Genomic DNA, 18,026 nt, shown 5'->3' with positions numbered 1-18,026 from the left:
CTGTTTATCACCAAAGGAAGTCAGGACTGGAACTCAAGCAGGTCAGGAAGCAGGAGCTGATGCAGAGGCCATGGAGGGATGTTACTTACTGGCTTGCTTCCCCTGGTTTGCTCAGCCTGCTTTCATATAGAACCCAGGACTACCAGCCCAGAGATGGCACCACCTACAAGGGGCCCTCCCCCATTGATCACTAATTGAAAAATGCCTTACAGCTGGATCTCATGGAGGCATTGCCTCAAGGGAGGCTCCTTTGTGATAACTCCGGCATGTGTCAGGTTGACACACAAAACCAGCCAGTACACTTGATCTCTCAAGTTTTGATATGCTAATTAGAAATGAGTGATGGAGAAAAAAGAGATTTAGTCAATGTGGCCACACTGGGAAATGGAACAAAATACTCTCAAGTTCATTTTTGGAGTACTGACTTACACTCTGATCTTAAATTAGTGGAGGGGCAAGTGGTGTGCATAGCAAGGTGTGACGTGCTTGGCCGTTGTTTCCTTCAGTTCTTGTTCTGAGGTGATCTGAAGAAGCCCTTTTTCATGTCATCCATGGCTCAAGGGCCTCAGTCGAGAGAGAGCTCTGTTCCTAAGGTTTATTCTTCCTGGAATTGAAGGTGACTCCTGCAGAAAGGTCAGAGACTGATTTATCACTGTGCCTCCAGCTTGAGTATAGAAGACAGGCAGTTACAAAATCACAGTAGAGATGCCAGAGTGTTCTTCTCTCTTGTCGATCCAAGTGAAAGGTTAATGATTTTAGCAAAGGCAACGTCTAAGTGCCAGTTCCTTAATAGTGTAGTGTGTTTTAAATTTCTATTTTGAAGCTTCTCTAGTATTTAGACATACAATAATATACTTGATGGTATTTTACCTTTTTCTCTTTTTCTTTCTCTTTTTATGGCTTTATTTCCAGGCTCTCTGAACCTGACCTCAAGAAATCAGTCGTTCTCCCTAGGCTCTTGAGTAGTGGGTTACAGGTACACTTTACTGTGCAAACCTTTGTTCCTCTCTTCTTTTTCAAAGGAAGCCTCCCCACTAAACTCTGACTCACATGCTATTGCTAGGTGTGGTGTGCTGCATGCTCAGACTCTCAGGGCTGTGAAGGAGGCCTCTGAGTTCAAGGCCATGAAAAATGCAAGGTCCTCCTGCTCCCCATGGCCAGAGCCTGCTGTTAAAACAAACCAAACACTTAAACAAACCAAAATCAGGGCCCCGTGTTACAAATATATGATCCTGGCAATTGGACGTCTGGGACCAGAAAATTACCAAGAGTTAGACACTAGGCTGGGCTCTGCTGGGAGAGCCTATCAAATAAATGAAGCCAACCAAACCCAGTGATATTAAAGAGAGGCCGCTTGGTGTTTATGTGTAAGACACCCACAGACGTGCTTGGGGTGGGGAAGAGATGAAGATTAAAAAGAAGAGTAATAATATGCTTGCAGCATAATTTTTATTTTACAAAATTTGCAGTTTTATCGTCTATAATAATAAATGATTTTCTCTTTCAAAATGACAAAGGTGTTTTCTTGTATTGGTGTACTGGCTAGAACTTCTCCCATTGAGAAGTAGAATATCATTTATGCCTGATTTGGTCTTGCAGGCTCATAATACATGTTAATCAGCTTATGCTAAATCTTATGTTTGTTATGCATTTTAATAGACCTTTTATATTTTAAGTGGATTTAAAAATCATGAATGGATATTAAATTTTATCTAGCACATCACATACCTATCTATGTAAATGTATTTCTTTCAGATCTTAATAATGCTTAGATATATCTCTTGTTACTGTGGGGGAAAATACCCAACAAGGTCCAGTTTCAGAGAGTGGGGGATGTATTTGGGTGGCTTACTGCTCAAAGGGAGAATACCTTAATGGTGGGGAAGATGCTGCAGCAGGCAGAGATGATGATGGCAGGAGGAGGAGGCCAGGTGGCCACACTGCATCCACAGTCAGGTCCAGAAACTTATCAGGAAATAGAGTAGGGCTATAAAGCCTCAAAGCTCACTCCTGGTGATTCTAAAAGTTCCATGTGCTTTCATTGTTGTCGGCTGAAAATACTTCACATTCAAACCACTTAAAGTTATTAAAGATACCGTTTTGGGATATTAATATGCTCTGACACACACACACACACATATATATATATGTGTGTGTCTAAATATATTTATGTCTCTATATTTTTATGTCTATAAATATGTATGTATGAATATATATGTATATATACATACATGTATATATACATACATGTGTGAATATACACATATATACAGTGCTGGAGATCAATCCTAGGGCTTGGGCATCCAAGGTAAACACTTTTCTGTTGAGCTACTGAATGAAACTACAATATGTTTTTCTGTAGTGATATATTTCTAGATTTGTTTGTCCTTATGTCTTAGTTTTTTTTTTTTTGGTAATTCTTTTTTTTTTATTCGATATAATTTATTTACATTTCAAATGATTTCCCCTTTTCTAGCCCCCCCCACTCCCCGAAAGTCCCGTAAGCCCCCTTCTCTTCCCCTGTCCTCCCACCCACCCCTTCCTACTTCCCCGTTCTGGTTTTGCTGAATACTGTTTCACTGAGTCTTTCCAGAACCAGGGGCCACTCCTCCTTTCTTCTTGTACCTCATTTGATGTGTGGATTATGTTTTGGGTATTCCAGTTTTCTAGGTTAATATCCACTAATTATTAGTGAGTGCATACCATGATTCACCTTTTGAGTCTGGGTTACCTCACTTAGTATGATATTCTCTAGCTCCATCCATTTGCCTAAGAATTTCATGAATTCATTGTTTCTAATGGCTGAATAGTACTCCATTGTGTAGATATACCACATTTTTTGCATCCACTCTTCTGTTGAGGGATACCTGGGTTCTTTCCAGCATCTGGCAATTATAAATAGGGCTGCTATGAACATAGTAGAATATGTATCCTTATTACATGGTGGGGAGCCTTCTGGGTATATGCCTAGGAGTGGTATAGCAGGATCTTCTGGAAGTGAGGTGCCCAGTTTTCGGAGGAACCGCCAGACTGATTTCCAGAGTGATTGTACCAATTTGCAACCCCACCAGCAGTGGAGGAGTGTTCCTCTTTCTCCACACCCTCTCCAACACCTGCTGTCTCCTGAATTTTTAATCTTAGCCATTCTGACTGGTGTAAGATGAAATCTTAGGGTTGTTTTGATTTGCATTTCCCTAATGACTAATGAAGTTGAGCATTTTTTAAGATGCTTCTCCGCCATCCGAAGTTCTTCAGGTGAGAATTCTTTGTTTAACTCTGTACCCCATTTTTTAATAGGGTTGTTTGGTTTTCTGGAGTCTAACTTCTTGAGTTCTTTATATATATTGGATATTAGCCCTCTATCTGATGTAGGATTGGTGAAGATCTTTTCCCAATTTGTTGGTTGCCGATTTGTCCTCTTGATGGTGTCCTTTGCCTTACAGAAACTTTGTACTTTTATGAGGTCCCATTTGTCAATTCTTGCTCTTAGAGCATACGCTATTGGTGTTCTGTTCAGAAACTTTCTCCCTGTACCGATGCCCTCAAGGGTCTTCCCCAGTTTCTTTTCTATTAGCTTCAGAGTGTCTGGCTTTATGTGGAGGTCCTTGATCCATTTGGATTTGAGCTTAGTACAAGGAGACAAGGATGGATCAATTCCCATTCTTCTGCATGCTGACCTCCAGTTGAACCAGCACCATTTGTTGAAAAGGCTATCTTTTTTCCATTGGATGTTTTCAGCCTCTTTGTCGAGGATCAAGTGGCCATAGGTGTGTGGGTTCATTTCTGGATCTTCAATCCTGTTCCATTGATCCTCCTGCCTGTCACTGTACCAATACCATGCAGTTTTTAACACTATTGCTCTGTAGTATTGCTTGAGGTCAGGGATACTGATTCCCCCAGATTTTCTTTTGTTGCTGAGAATAGTTTTAGCTATCCTGGGTTTTTTGTTGTTCCAGATGAATTTGATAATTGCTCTTTCTAACTCTGTGAAGAATTGAGTTGGGATTTTGATGGGTATTGCATTGAATCTGTATAGTGCTTTAGGCAAAATGGCCATTTTAACTATATTGATTCTACCGATCCATGAGCATGGGAGGTTTTCCCATTTTTTGAGGTCTTCCATTTCCTTCTTCAGAGTCTTGAAGTTCTTGTCATACAGATCTTTCACATGTTTGGTAAGAGTCACCCCAAGATACTTTATACTGTTTGTGGCTATTGTGAAGGGGGTCATTTCCCTGATTTCTTTCTCAGCCTGCTTATCCTTTGAGTATAGGAAGGCCACTGATTTGCTTGAGTTGATTTTATAACCTGCCACTTCGCTGAAGTTGTTTATCAGCTGTAGGAGCTCTCTAGTGGAGTTCTTTGGGTCACTTAGGTAGACGATCATGTCGTCTGCAAATAATGATAGTTTGACTTCTTCCTTTTCAATTTGTATCCCTTTGACCTCCTTATGTTGTCGAATTGCCCGAGCTAGTACCTCATGTACAATATTGAAAAGATAAGGAGAAAGGGGGCAGCCTTGTCTGGTCCCTGATTTCAGTGGGATTGCTTCAAGTTTCTCTCCCATTTAGTTTGATGCTGGCTACCGGTTTGCTGTATATTGCTTTTACTATGTTTAGGTATGGGCCTTGAATTCCTGTTCTCTCCAAGACTTTAAGCATGAAAGGATGCTGAATTTTGTCAAATGCTTTTTCAGAATCCAATGAAATGACCATGTGGTTTTGTTCTTTGAGTTTGTTTATGTAGTGGATTGTATTGATGGATTTCTGTATATTGAACCAACCCTGCATTCCCGGGATAAAGTCTACTTGATCATGGTGGATGATCGTTTTGATGTGTTCTTGGATTCGGTTGGCGAGAATTTTATTGAGTATTTTTGCATTGATGTTCATAAGGGAAATTGATCTGAAGTTCTCTTTCTTTGTTGGATCTTTGTGTGGCTTTGGTATCAGCGTAATTGTGGCTTCGTAGAAGGAATTGGGTAGTGTTCCTTCTGTTTCTATTTTGTGGAATAGTTTGAAATAGTGATATATTTCTAGATTTGTTTGTCCTTATGTCTTAGTTTTTTTTTTTTTTAAAGTCTTTATTATTATTAAGAGTCTTATGTTGGCCTCTTCTGGGTGAACATGTCAAGAAATTTGAAGGATCTGAGATTTCATTCTCTGTAGAAACCAGAAAATTAGTCTGCTATAATTTGGTGGTTATTGGGAAAAGTCAAAGGATATTTGTATTGTTTCCTGTGCCCCAATTCCCATAGAAAGAATGTTTGTACCACAGGAAGTTGAATTCTAGTGGAAAAGCTCAAGTAATCCTTTTTTTTTTTTTTTTTTTGCGATACTATCTCATTGGAACTCATTGTGCAGCCCAGGCTCTCCTTGAATTTGACACCATCCTTCTGCATCTGCTTCTCAAAACACTATTAAGCCTGGCCCATAAAAACAAGACAAAACAAAACAAAACAAAACAAAAGCAAACAAAAACAAAAACCAACCAACTTCCTTCCTTCGTTCCTTCCTTCGTTCCTTCCCTTCCTTCCTTCCTTTTTCCTCTTTCTTTCTTCCTTCCTTCCTTCCTTCCTTCCTTCCTTCCTTCCTTCCTTCCTTCCTTCCTTCCTGTCTTTCTCTCTCTCTCTCTCTTCTTTCTTTCTTTCTTTCTTTCTTTCTTTCTTTCTTTCTTTCTTTCTTTCTTTCTTTCTTTCATTCTCTTTCCCTCCTCTTTTTCTCTCCTCCTTTTCTCTCCTCCTTCTTCCTTCTTCCCTCTGCTTTCACTTCCTCCCCTCCCTCTTTCCTTCCCTCCCTTGTTCTCCCTTTTCCTCTCTCTCTCCCACTTCCCCTCTCTTTCCCTTCCCTCCCCCCCTTCTCTCCAGAGCATCACAATGGAACCTGACCTCCAAGGGTTTGTAGTTCTTATAAACATGATACTTTCCTGCACATTGAATCTCAAAGAAGTTTGCCACAAGCTCTGTGTTAGATAACACACACAAATAGAGACTACCAGGAAGTGTTTCCAAGTCTGCCAAGCAATTCTGTTTCCTATAAATATAAGCCAGGATGTGGGAATTATGTCTTAACCGTTTGGATAGGGAGGGCTCCTCTTCATAGTCTGCAGAGCTGTTTGGTGAAAGGAGAGGGTTGCTGAGTGAACTCTGCAAGGCAAACACCAAGAGAGATTGTGAAGCAGGATCTGGCAAGGGCAGCCGTGGGGGTGCTCTTTCCTCAGCACCACAGAGAACTAGTGCGTTGCATTCTGTTCTTGCTGGCGAGCAGTCAGTTGTGAACTAATAGGTAAGCACTATCAGCAGCAACAGATTAGCAATAGAAAACTGCAACCGATTTTCCTTCATACTTTTTTTTTTGCTAAAACATATATAGGGAAATTTATCTCATTTTGAATTTCTCATAAACTATAAAGTCAAGCTAAACGTTGGTAAATACCTGAAGCAAAGAAACCACTTAAAGATTTCTGTATTCCAACAGTCCCCCCCCCAAAGGGTGGGATTAAAAATTGCTTTTAAATTTTAAATAGTTTTTATTATATTGATTTATCCATTGGAAAAAATCTTGACTGCTATCTTTATTGTCAATCTGGCTGCGTAGGAATTTATCTCAGACATACCTCTCTCCGATTGTTTGCTAAAAGAGTCATCTGAGGAGGCAAAACCCATCCTGAAGGTGAGCTGTATCACCTCATGGCTGGGATCCAGGACTGACTGATCCTCTTTAGCTGTGCCTGTCATATTCAGCAACCTTCTACCTTCTCATCCTTCTGCATCCATGTGGGGGAAATTTGGGATCCATGAGTTAATGGAGCCTTTCTCAGGGAAGATGAGCTGTAACTTGCAGAGCTAGGGTGCTGGGAAAAACAACAACAACAACAACAACAACAACAACAACAACAAAACAGTGCTAAAAATGGTAGCCCGGGCCAATAGCTTCTCATTCTTTTTCTAGTGAACTTGAAGAATGAATTTGAGGGACAATTGGATGGCGAGGTCCAGAAAGGATTTTTATTACAGGTGACAGGTTAAGTAAGAGAAAGGGAGCAAACAGAGTTCCTGGAAAGCAGAAGTCTCTTAAAGAAAGGGTCCCACTCCAGGGTTACTAATATGGGTTGTGGCATGGGATCGGGGGTCAATCCCACTGTCATATTTCTGAGGTATTCATTCCCCTCTTCATCTGTGCTTGTGAGTTTTTGTCAGATTAACACAAACCCAGACATATCCGGAAAGAAGAGTTCAATTTTTCTGGGACTCAGTGACCTCCACATGCATGCTGTGGTAGTTGTACAGCATGTGCACACACACACACACACACACACACACACACACACACACACCATACTGGATTTTAAAAGCAGAGCCAATGAGAGAGATAGTACACATGTAAATGCTGAAAATAATTATATAATGCTTTGTCAGGAGCTATTTGAAACTCTAGAATGTTAATTTTGTAATCATCTCTGGGGATGGCTTTTAGCTCATGACAGACAGTTTTGTGCCGTTTGTAGGTCTTAGCATATTTGGAAGTTGCCTAACATCTCTTGGAGTGTCTCAAGGCTTATTAGAAAAAAAGTGAGAGCTGAATTCTCAGGTAAGCTAGCAACCTGGTAACAGCAGACACTTAGCTAGTTAGAAGAATAAAGATACAGCAGCCAACAGATCCTAACTGCACTAAGGGGCCTTCTCCCTTAGATCCTGTGTCTTTTTATTGAGGTGCCTTCTTTAGAGATGAGGATGTATTGGGTTTTGAAAATGAACTCAGGCCATCACAACCCATGGTCTAGGAGCATTATTAATAGAAGGTAGCTCTTGCACTTCTCAGAAGCTAATTAGATGCTGCACGGCTTATCATGCTGAGATACTGCTGTGATTCATGGGTATTTGTCTATCACAACGGGCGTTTCTAATGCTGTTTGGTTATGAAGTTGCTTAAATTTCTGACTCGGGCCTTTTAAAGGGCTTCCAGCAGGTTTTGGAAGGCAGCGTCTCTGCCTCCTGTATAAGTGGGAGGCGAGTCAGCTCTCTCATGTGGATGGGCTTGCAGTGGTGTCCCAGGGGCCATCCCCTGGCAATGCTTCTTAAGTCAGGCATGATGACAAGCTTTCTTGATGTAACCTCATTTTTTTTAAAAAAGAATTTAAACTTTTAATATCAGAAAATAACACCAACATGGATTTCTATGGTTATGTTTGCTCTAGAAGGCTATTAATACTTGTACCACTAATTCTTTATGGTGACCTCGTAGATTTCATTTGGACTATTAAGGTTAGAATTGGGGATTGGGGCTGGGAAGATAGTTTGGCTAGTAAAGTGATATATGTATACACACACACACACACACACACACACACACACTCAAGGAGCCAAATTTAGATTATGCAAAAAAGTTGTGTGTGGCAGTGCATACCCATAATCCTAGTACAGAGGAGGCAGAGACAGGATGATTCTGGAGGCTTACTAGCCATTCAGTCTAGTCAAATCAGTGAGCTTTAGATAAAATAACAAACTCTGATTCAAAAACTGTGGAAAACTATAAAGGAGACTGACACCTGATATTAGCCTCTGCTTTTCTTATGTGCACACACATGAATATGTGCACACACATGAACTGAACATGTGTGCACATATGAACACATGCACACACATGAACATGTACATGAGCAAACAGTACATAAACACACACAGAGAATAAAGTTTGATATTTTATTAGACACCAATTCTGTGCAGTTAATGATCAAAATAGAGGGAAAAATAAAAGTCTTTCATAGAATCTTCTTAAAACTTATGCATCATTAATATACACACTTTAAACCTCTGACTATTAACTATTAATTTTGAGAATCATCAGCTAGCATCTTTGGTTTGTACCAGGGCAGAAATATGAGTCTCAGGACATTGTCTTTACAAAAGATATATGCATAATAAAGTTCTTGCTTGTTTATTTGAATGCTCTTGTTGTTCATTTAAACCTATAACTGAGTCAAACAAACACTTCATAGTGATTTAAAACACACGCTCACATTTGCTGGCTTTACTTAGTAGTCATTTATCAGGACAGAGAGATTGGGATCTGGACATATTTCTATTGATTTCTGAGGAGTGGAAAGGAGGTTTAGGATAACTTAATAATAACTTAACATCCAGGGCTTCTCAGAGCTGGGCTTGGCCATTTAGAAATCCATAAATCAGCTGCTTGCATGAGCTGTTCTCATTAATGGCAGACTGTTGATTAGCGGGGTTTGTGCATGACGGATGCACATTTGAACACGGTGAGCGGAGGGAACACCAGGTTCCTTCTCCAGTTTCATACAGCAGCTGCATGGACTTTAATTTGTGCAGCACACGAGAACACAATTCAGTGTATTCTGTTCCCATTCTTCTTAAAGATTGACCTAATCTCTTTAGCATGATGCCTGCTCCCAGGACCTCACACAGCCAGGAGTTAGTGTGGGGAAGAGAGAAGACCTCTTTCAGTTAAAGCATCTCTGGGATATTATTTCCTAAGGGCCATGTACTAAGCAGAGGTGTGTCCCTCGGTGCTTGAATAGCATTTAACAGAACTGAGTATAGGAGACTCCAAAACCACGGTGACATTAATATCTGGGGTATTTTCTGAAACGAAGCCAAACTTTGTGACTGTCTCTTCAGCAGTCTTTACAGACTATCTTTGCTTTTCAGTGTCTACATACTTGTTGATAGAATGGCGTTCAGGACTGGCCTGTGGTATTCAAGGGGCAGGCAGGTTCCATTTACTGTTCCCCTTCACAGTGTTTGTTTGTTTTGTTTGTTTGTTTTAACTTCAGGATGTGGCTTTCAGCATCTTCTCAAATGTACTTTGGAGTCTGAGTATGATGCGCTGCTCTAGTCACAGTTAGGTGTATGGCTCCCGCTGCTCACCTTTTGAGCCCTAAATATTTGTGTGACTTCCAAGCATTTCCTGTCCCTGTCTGGGTTTGAAGTTGCATTTAAAGAACTGTTGTCCAACAACTGCAGGGCATCTGATGTTACTGAAAATCAGACCTGGCCTTTAATGGAGGAGCAACGTGCAGGTTGTCACTTACGCTTAGTTCTTACATTCTGTCACCAACCACATCCACCCTTGAAGTTGAGTCCCTGTATCGCAGGTTTGCCGTTTCCCCCATCGCATCCCAGGCATCGTACTTAATACCTTCTGTCTTTTTTTCATATGAATTTGTCTCCACAAATCAGATTTATTTTACCCTTGTATATTTTTTTCTGTCCCAAACTCCCCTTTTTTGCCTACAACGGTGATCACATAAAACCTAAGCTGACAAGGCCAAATTCTCCCATGATGGATGAGAAAGGTAAACGGTTAGAGGTTTTGGCAGACTCTGAGTCGAGAAGAAGAGGATGCTGGGAACACTACATGTAGTTAACCTTTATCCCCTGTGTATTCCGGAAACACTGCTTCTCACCAGTTGCATCTCACAGGCCACTTCTGCGCCATCTCTGGCTTTATCTTACACTTAAGTTTACTGTGACTACTACTGCTTATGCTGCTGCTACTACTACTACTATTACTACTACTACTACAACAACTACTGCTACTACTGCTACTGCTACTACTACTACTACTACTACTGCTATGACTGACTTCTTTTCCTCTTTGTCATCCTCTTCCTCTTCTTACTATTACTGTTAATATTATTATGTTTTTTCAAGACAGGGTTTCTCTGTGTGGCCTTGGCTGTTCTGTAACTAGCTCTGTAGGCCAAACTGGCCTCAAACTCACAGAGATCCACCTGCCTCTACCACTCTTGCGTGCTAGGATTAATTACTAAGTAGTCTCTGTTTTATTCAGATTACCCAGTATAGCCTTCATTGCTTACTGTAGGGACCTGATCATCAACCTTAAGGCTTTTCCTCCCATCGCCTGTCATTTATTCCTCTATCTCTTGGTGGTTTGAGTCCTAACTACAGAACTCTTCTCTCTCTCTCTCTCTCTCTCTCTCTCTCTCTCTCTCTCTCTCTCTCTCTCTCTCGTACTCTCTCTATCCTTCTACAGGCATTGCTCCCTTCCAATCACATTTCTCTACTCCAGCTATAATTATCCTTTAAAACTGTACATCTGGGCCAGGGGTATATCTCAGATGGCTTTGCAGTTGCCTACTGGCATGGGTGAAGTCTCAGGTCCCATCCTCAGCACCACATAAGCTTGGTGTGGTGGCACAGACCTGTAATGGCGGTGCTGTGGAGATACGACGCAGAAGCATCATACATGAAGTACAGTTTCAGGTATATAGAAAGTTTCAGGGACCTGCCCGGATGTGCATCTGATGAAGCCGTTTCCTCTTATGTGCTACTCAAGACTTCTAAGTATCAATCAAAGGATTCAGCCTCTTACCTTTTTTATTGGTGGCTATGTATCTCTGAACATTCTCCTGCAATTGGTTGTGCTTCTGAGACTTTGTCTAAAGTTCTCGTCCCCAGCTCTTCCTCACACACTGGATCTCAGTGTCAGGAGGAATTCTTCATTTTGAGTTTTAGACTGGCTAGTCCATTACTACAGCCTCTAAGCTCCATGTGAATCATGATTATATCTCCTGTGGCAGCCTCTGGTACATGGATGTACCTTGATTGATGTGTGTGTGTGACCTTCCATCCTCTACATTTCATTTCTTCACATGCTCGCCACACACTTAATAATTAATCGATAAAAACATCACGCTATCTCATGTTAGGAAGAGTTGTCTCTCCAGCCAGTCTTAGTTCCTGATTCATAATGGGCATGCACAGTTAGCATCACAAACGGGAACCCAGGGAATGTCTTATAACCACCCTGCCATGTCAGGTTCAATCATTTATTTGATTACACGTATTTGTAAGTGTGGTTTGTGCTTAGCTTCATTCAAATGAATGGGTTCAATTTTGCTTATTTTTGCTCACAGTATTGGCCTATGATGCATGTTGAACTGAATCCGAAGACTGGGAGACTTCCTATCTAAAGAGAATACCAACGGTGATAATGTCTAGTGTCGCGTACCTTCTGTATTGAGGTGCTTTACTCTGTAGACCTGTTGACATTTCTCAATTTCTTTGAAGGCGTTTTGATCTTTCCATTCTGTAGATGAGGAATTGGAGACCTGGAAAGGTTAAATAACTTGTATCGGCTTACCCAGCTTGTAACTGATAGGGCGCATATAGAAACGTGTGGTCCCTGAGCTGACTGTCATCTGTGGCTATGATCCGGTTTAATGTGTGGCATTTACGTTGGCTTCTGGCATCTGTTAGGTTCTTTGGCTTACTACATGCCCTGAGATGATGTCCTGTGTGAAGTGGGGTAATGGCATGCTCTCTGTAGAGACTGCTGAGGGTTAGGGCTGTAATTGTTACATAGAAAATACCTAACTAACATATTGAGGCAGTTCTAACAGAAGTACTTAATCAGTATTGACACCACTGGGCAGAATCTGGCAGCTCTTTACAGCTCTATTTAACATTGATCTAGAGATTTCTAGCTCTCCAATCTTATTTCTTGGCCACCATCCATTACAGCCAATGTACTGGTATCTGTTTTAAACCACTGAACTTTCTAAAGGCCCGAGGACATGTTTACATTTCTTATCGTGTAAAATCTGTGGTTTGGAGGCAAGCATGTATGGCTTAAATGTATGGTTCTGGTTTTCCATATTTAGTGGTCTAGGCTGATGAGGCTGATCTCTAGCTAAGAGAGAAGTGGAATGAAGGTTTGTACCTAGTCCTGTAGAGAATAAAAACAAACAAACCATAAACTAGTACTTGTTTGTGAAATTTTATTGAGATGGTCATGTAGTCGAGGAAGTGAGGAGAATATGCAAGTAAACTTGTTAATATTTGTTGAAAATCCTTATTTCCAAGTCCCAGAGAAGGCTTCTTAGGGTGGTCTCTCCTGTACTAATACTACACTAAGATGGTGATGATTTAAGTTTGAGACTCTTTCTGCTTATGCTATGAAAAATAATATAAGTAATAAAATTAATAATAAAATGATAAAAATAATAAGCTTCTCTACCTACACTGGTGGGCACTACAGGAGCAAACAGTTACCAGTAAAACTTAACTGCTTATATGCATCCCTTTCTAGAGTGAATTTCCAGGTTTGTTTTTTTAAATTCAGTTACCTAACTGGAAGATGGGTAAGGATAATTAAAATATTACAAAAGATACAAATGGTAAAGTATCCAATGACTGTGGCCTTGGCAGGGAGTTTTGTGGAGTTCAAAACACTAGATGGGAGTAGATATAGAGATGGAAGCGAGTGAAAGAGAGTCAGAGGTCCAGGGTACAGGCGGTTAGCATGAGGTACTTATATGAGAGAGAGCTATGCGGTTTGGGGTAGGGATCAGCAAACAAAAGTTGGTGTGAATTGAGTATATAGCTTACTGGCAGTGTCCAGCCTGCATGAGCCCCTAGGCCCAATCTCTGTCGTGCAGATATTGATGTCCGCAGATATTGATGTCCCTGAGTGCAGACAGCTGTTGCTGAATATGGGTGGGGAAGAAAGCGTCTGAAACACAAGGGCCCCAGGCCAGGAAACAGAGTCAGGTGTCTAGGTGCATTATTCAGTACAAACCAGTCCCTTAAGCGCAGTTCTATGAGGGTCTGTTGTGCAGATCTGGTGTTCCATCTTAATCTAGAGATTGATTTATAACATCTTTATATATGATTTAAGGTATATAAATGACTATATGAACACTTTTCTGACACACCCCAGCCCCATAACAACTTCTCAGTTTAAGATCATCTGTTTCTAGGACCTGTAGATTCTTACAAGTTCTGTGATTATAAGCTACCTGTGAAACATATCTCTGGGAAATTGAATGGCATGAGCTAATGAGACATTCTTATCAGTAAACCAATGAAAGGATTTGGTGTATCTCTTCCAGATAATGAATTTGAATAGTTGATATAAATTATTGTATTATAAACAGTGTTTTATTCTCACTGTTATCTGACTACATTTCCATATAGATTAAAATAACTTAGCAATTACATTGTTCTTTTTTAAAAATGCATATTTATTTATTTTATTTTGTGTGAGTACATTGTAGCTGTCCTCAGGCACACCAGTGGAGGGCAGTGGATCCCATTACAGATGGTTGTGAGCCACCATGTGGTTACTGAGCATTGAACTCAGGACCTCTGGAAGAGCAGTCAGTGCCCCTAACTGCTGAGCCATCTCTCCAGCCTCCTATATTATTCTTTCTAGAGCATGGTTTTATATCTTTAGCCCATAAAGTTGAAAAGAATACATATGCATTTAATGTCATTGTAGGACTGTTGAGGTTCTTCCATATATGGGCTTTCAAATGACAGTGCAAGCTAAGCATTGGGAGGTAGAGGAAGGGGGATCAGAAATTCAAGGTCATTCTTAGTTACCAACTGTGTTCGTGATCAGCTACATAAGACTTTACTGAATAAAATAAGAAAATGAATGAGTTTAATAAATAGTATAATAATAACAAATAGTATAAAAATGATTCAGATGTTGGAACCTCACATACTGTTTTACTTGTGTGCCATAGTGTCATAACAGTCACAAACAAAAATCTTAAGTATAAGCTAACCTATGCTCCCAGTAAGGGTGAAAGGTCGTATTTGTACGCATGTTTTAGCCTTGCGTGAGTTACATGTACTGACACGTTTACTTAACTCTTCACTGCAGGCATCGCATCCATGACAGTGCCTGTGTACATAGCCGAGGTCTCTCCACCCAACCTGAGAGGTCGCTTGGTCACCATCAACACCCTCTTCATCACAGGCGGACAGTTTTTTGCAAGTGTTGTCGATGGAGCCTTCAGTTACCTGCAGAAGGATGGATGGAGGTTTGTAAATAGTTCTTATCTGGAATTCAAATAAACTACAACTTTGAGGCGCTACAAAAACTCAAGATATTTTGAGCCATTGTAATTCATATGTAGGTGGCATTCAGCAAAATTGAAAGTAGTCCAGAAATACATGTTTATCTTAATGATAGACAAGGAATATCCCATTAAGAATTGATGCTTGCAGGGGAATGTTTTTTCCCTAAGCATTTAACTGCAGACAACCTTTTATACATATAATCACACAATGAATACGTATATTGTTCCTGAGATACTTGAGTGACTGGCATAAAAAGCTTCCCTTTGGGTATAAGAGGCTACATCCTCATCTTAAGAAACAGTATTTTAAAACACATATTTAATTATTAAAATATATGTATGTAAGATTAAAATAAAAAATATTCCCTGATCATAATTGGAATCAAAATAAATGAGAATGATAAGATGATAAAAGCTAAAATTAAATATATGGTGTATATTTATAAAGAATAAGTTTTATTAAGGCTTAAAGATGGGGCACAGCATATTTATCCATACATTTATACTATTTGAAACAACACTCTCATGTAATTATTTTAGAAAATTATTATTAAAAGTCACACCAGGCTATCAAATATTGTCCAACTTATTTTTATGTCAGTGTTTTATAAATTATATATATATATAAATTATATATATATATAATTTATATATATACATATATAAAATAACAAATGCTTTTTCGGCGTTGACTACTTAAGCTCTGTAAGAATGTTGACTGAGAGGCTTGGGCCCTTGCTTCTATGGCTTTTGCAATGTTGAAGCAGCTCAAAAAGATGTTCCCTAGTCTGGTGGAGACAGAGAGACCCAAACTGCTGTACAAGTAGTACCATAAGCCATGTGGCTTGGAATAATCTGTGAAAGGCTTTGTGAGAAGTCAGATGAAGTCAGCAAGAGCCCACTTCTCCAAGGCTCGCTAACCCAGATACACAGTTGGAATAAAAGTTTGCTGCCTAGCTTTCTCCTGGAGAAGTCAGTCTTGACAGACTTAGGAGATTGCTGGGAACTTAAAGTGGAAGCTTCAGTCTTTATTTCCTACTGTGTAGATGAAAAGAAAGGATGCGTGCTGATATTACCAGTTCAATCTGCTATTTTGAATATTTGAAGCTTATGAGAAGTCTGTGCTTATAGGCACATACACAACTTTTAGAAGATCTAAGTCACCTATTATATTTTGATAGATTTTTATTGGGATTAATATATATATTAAAATATAAATATAATGTAATATGAATATATAAATATATGATATATATATTACATATATGACTACTATACATGTTAAATGGTTAGCCTTTCAGTAAGAATGTGGCTTACATACTATATACAGTATATCTATGTAATATATATGTATACAGTACACACACATATATATTATATAATATATATGTATACATAGTACACACACACATATATAATGTATAACATATATATATTATATATGCACATATATTATATATGTATATGTATATGTATATGTATATGTATATGTATATGTATTATACACTGTGTACAGTAAGCACAGTCCCATTTTAGCAAAGGCTAACCATTTAACGGTTTTAGTCATGGTTAGGAGAGTAAGGAAGACCATAAAGTAAAGAGTTGATGAGTTTGTTGGGCTTCTGTAAAGGTGGAGTTACTGGGGCAAGCCTTGGTCCCCATAAAGATTAGCGATAAAAATCCCAGATCCAAATAATAATCTATCTTCTACCGCATATTCATCACCTTCATTTCCTGTGGTCTCTCTGAGCTTAATTTCTTCCCGAAAATGTGGGAGTAAAAAAAAAAAAGTACTCTCGTGAGATCATTGTAGAAACTAAAATATTTTGCACATAAAATAATCCAAATATTCAGCCCAGTGTTTGGTAAACAGCAACCACTTCATGAATGAGTTTCATAGTTTTCTCATGTTCTGATGCATGAATCAGAGTTGAGTGCCATGGGAGGTGGCTTGCAAGAGAAGCTAAAGGAATATGACCATTCTATGGTCTGTATATTTGCTTGCTGCTAGGGATGGGTGTAAGGTGGTAAAGCTAAACCTCAGAGAGAGAGAGAGAAAAAAAATACTGTATATGGATATGTGAGGTAGCAAATCCTCAAGAGATCAGCTGAATTCTGTGTGTCTAGGAATGCAGCTGCATGTAGGGCCATCGCTTTTCAGCAGAGAAACTGTAGAGCTATAATTGTATTTATTATTGTTTTTATGCTTTGAGATTATAATATAGTCACATTACTTCTCCCTTCTCTTCCTTCCCTCCAAATGTTCCCATAGACCCCTGCATGCTCTCTTTCAAATTTGTGATCTCATTTTTTTCATAAATTGCTCTTACATATGTGTGCACATATGCATTATTAAATACATAAATACAACCTGCTCAGTGTGTATAATATTACTTGTACATATGTTTCCATAGCTGATATGATCATTTAATATTAAATAACTCCATGGAGTTTCTTCCCTAGGGAAGACTGTTTTCCATCTTATCGACATTGTCGAGTTGCCTGTAGTCCTCTTGTTTAGGGTTGGGGTTTCACAAGCTTTCTCCATTCACTTGAGCATGTCTGCTGGTGCCATCCTTCTGCAGCTCAGGTTGTGGAGTTCAAGTTGGCGATACTTCGTAGCTTCTGATGTTCCCAGGAGATACAGCCTCACAGCCCTGTTCCTCTTAACCATTTTCCTACTCCACCTTCAGCAACGATCCCTAAGCCTTAGACGAAGGAATTGTGTTGGAGATGTATCAGTTGGGATGAGATTCCACAGCTCGGCATTTTGGGTGGTTGTGATTTTTCTGTGATGGTTACCATCTATTGCAAAGAGAGGTTAGTTTCCTTGATGATGGGTGGGGACTGTACTTACCTGATAGGATAAGGAGAGGTGTTTAGAATACAGTTAGGAACAGTGCTGGTTTAGTAAGGTGGCAGTTGTAGGTTCTCCTCTGAGGTCCATGACTTCTTTGGCCCTGTCTCATTGGCTAGATTTCCAGTGTCAGGCACGGTTTCCCTCCTGTGGAGTGGGTCTTAAGTCCGATTAGAGAGTTGATGGCTATCAATATGGTACGTGTGCCATTGCTGAATTCTGGGAGTTATTGGGCCACGCTGGCCATTGTTACAGTTTGTATGTCTCAGAGCTAGGTAGGACTGTTGATTGCTTCTCTCCCTTCTGA

The 18,026-nt window shown here is 39.7% G+C and overlaps 1 protein-coding gene across 1 annotated transcript in view; it reads left to right on the top strand.

The window, feature by feature from the left end:
- The window catches only part of Slc2a13 (solute carrier family 2 member 13), a 329,850-nt gene that overhangs the window by 45,371 nt on the left and 266,453 nt on the right, over positions 1–18,026 (top strand). The window contains exon 2 of the mRNA XM_052161309.1: positions 14,664–14,823. Within this exon, the coding sequence (XP_052017269.1) occupies positions 14,664–14,823 (160 nt within the window). The remainder of the gene's footprint in view (positions 1–14,663; positions 14,824–18,026) is intronic.

Source organism: Apodemus sylvaticus, chromosome 17 (assembly GCF_947179515.1).
Source record: "Apodemus sylvaticus chromosome 17, mApoSyl1.1, whole genome shotgun sequence".
Taxonomy (NCBI): Eukaryota; Metazoa; Chordata; class Mammalia; order Rodentia; family Muridae; genus Apodemus; species Apodemus sylvaticus.
Note: the sequence above shows the minus strand (reverse complement) of the source record. Positions and strands in the feature narration are given on the sequence as shown.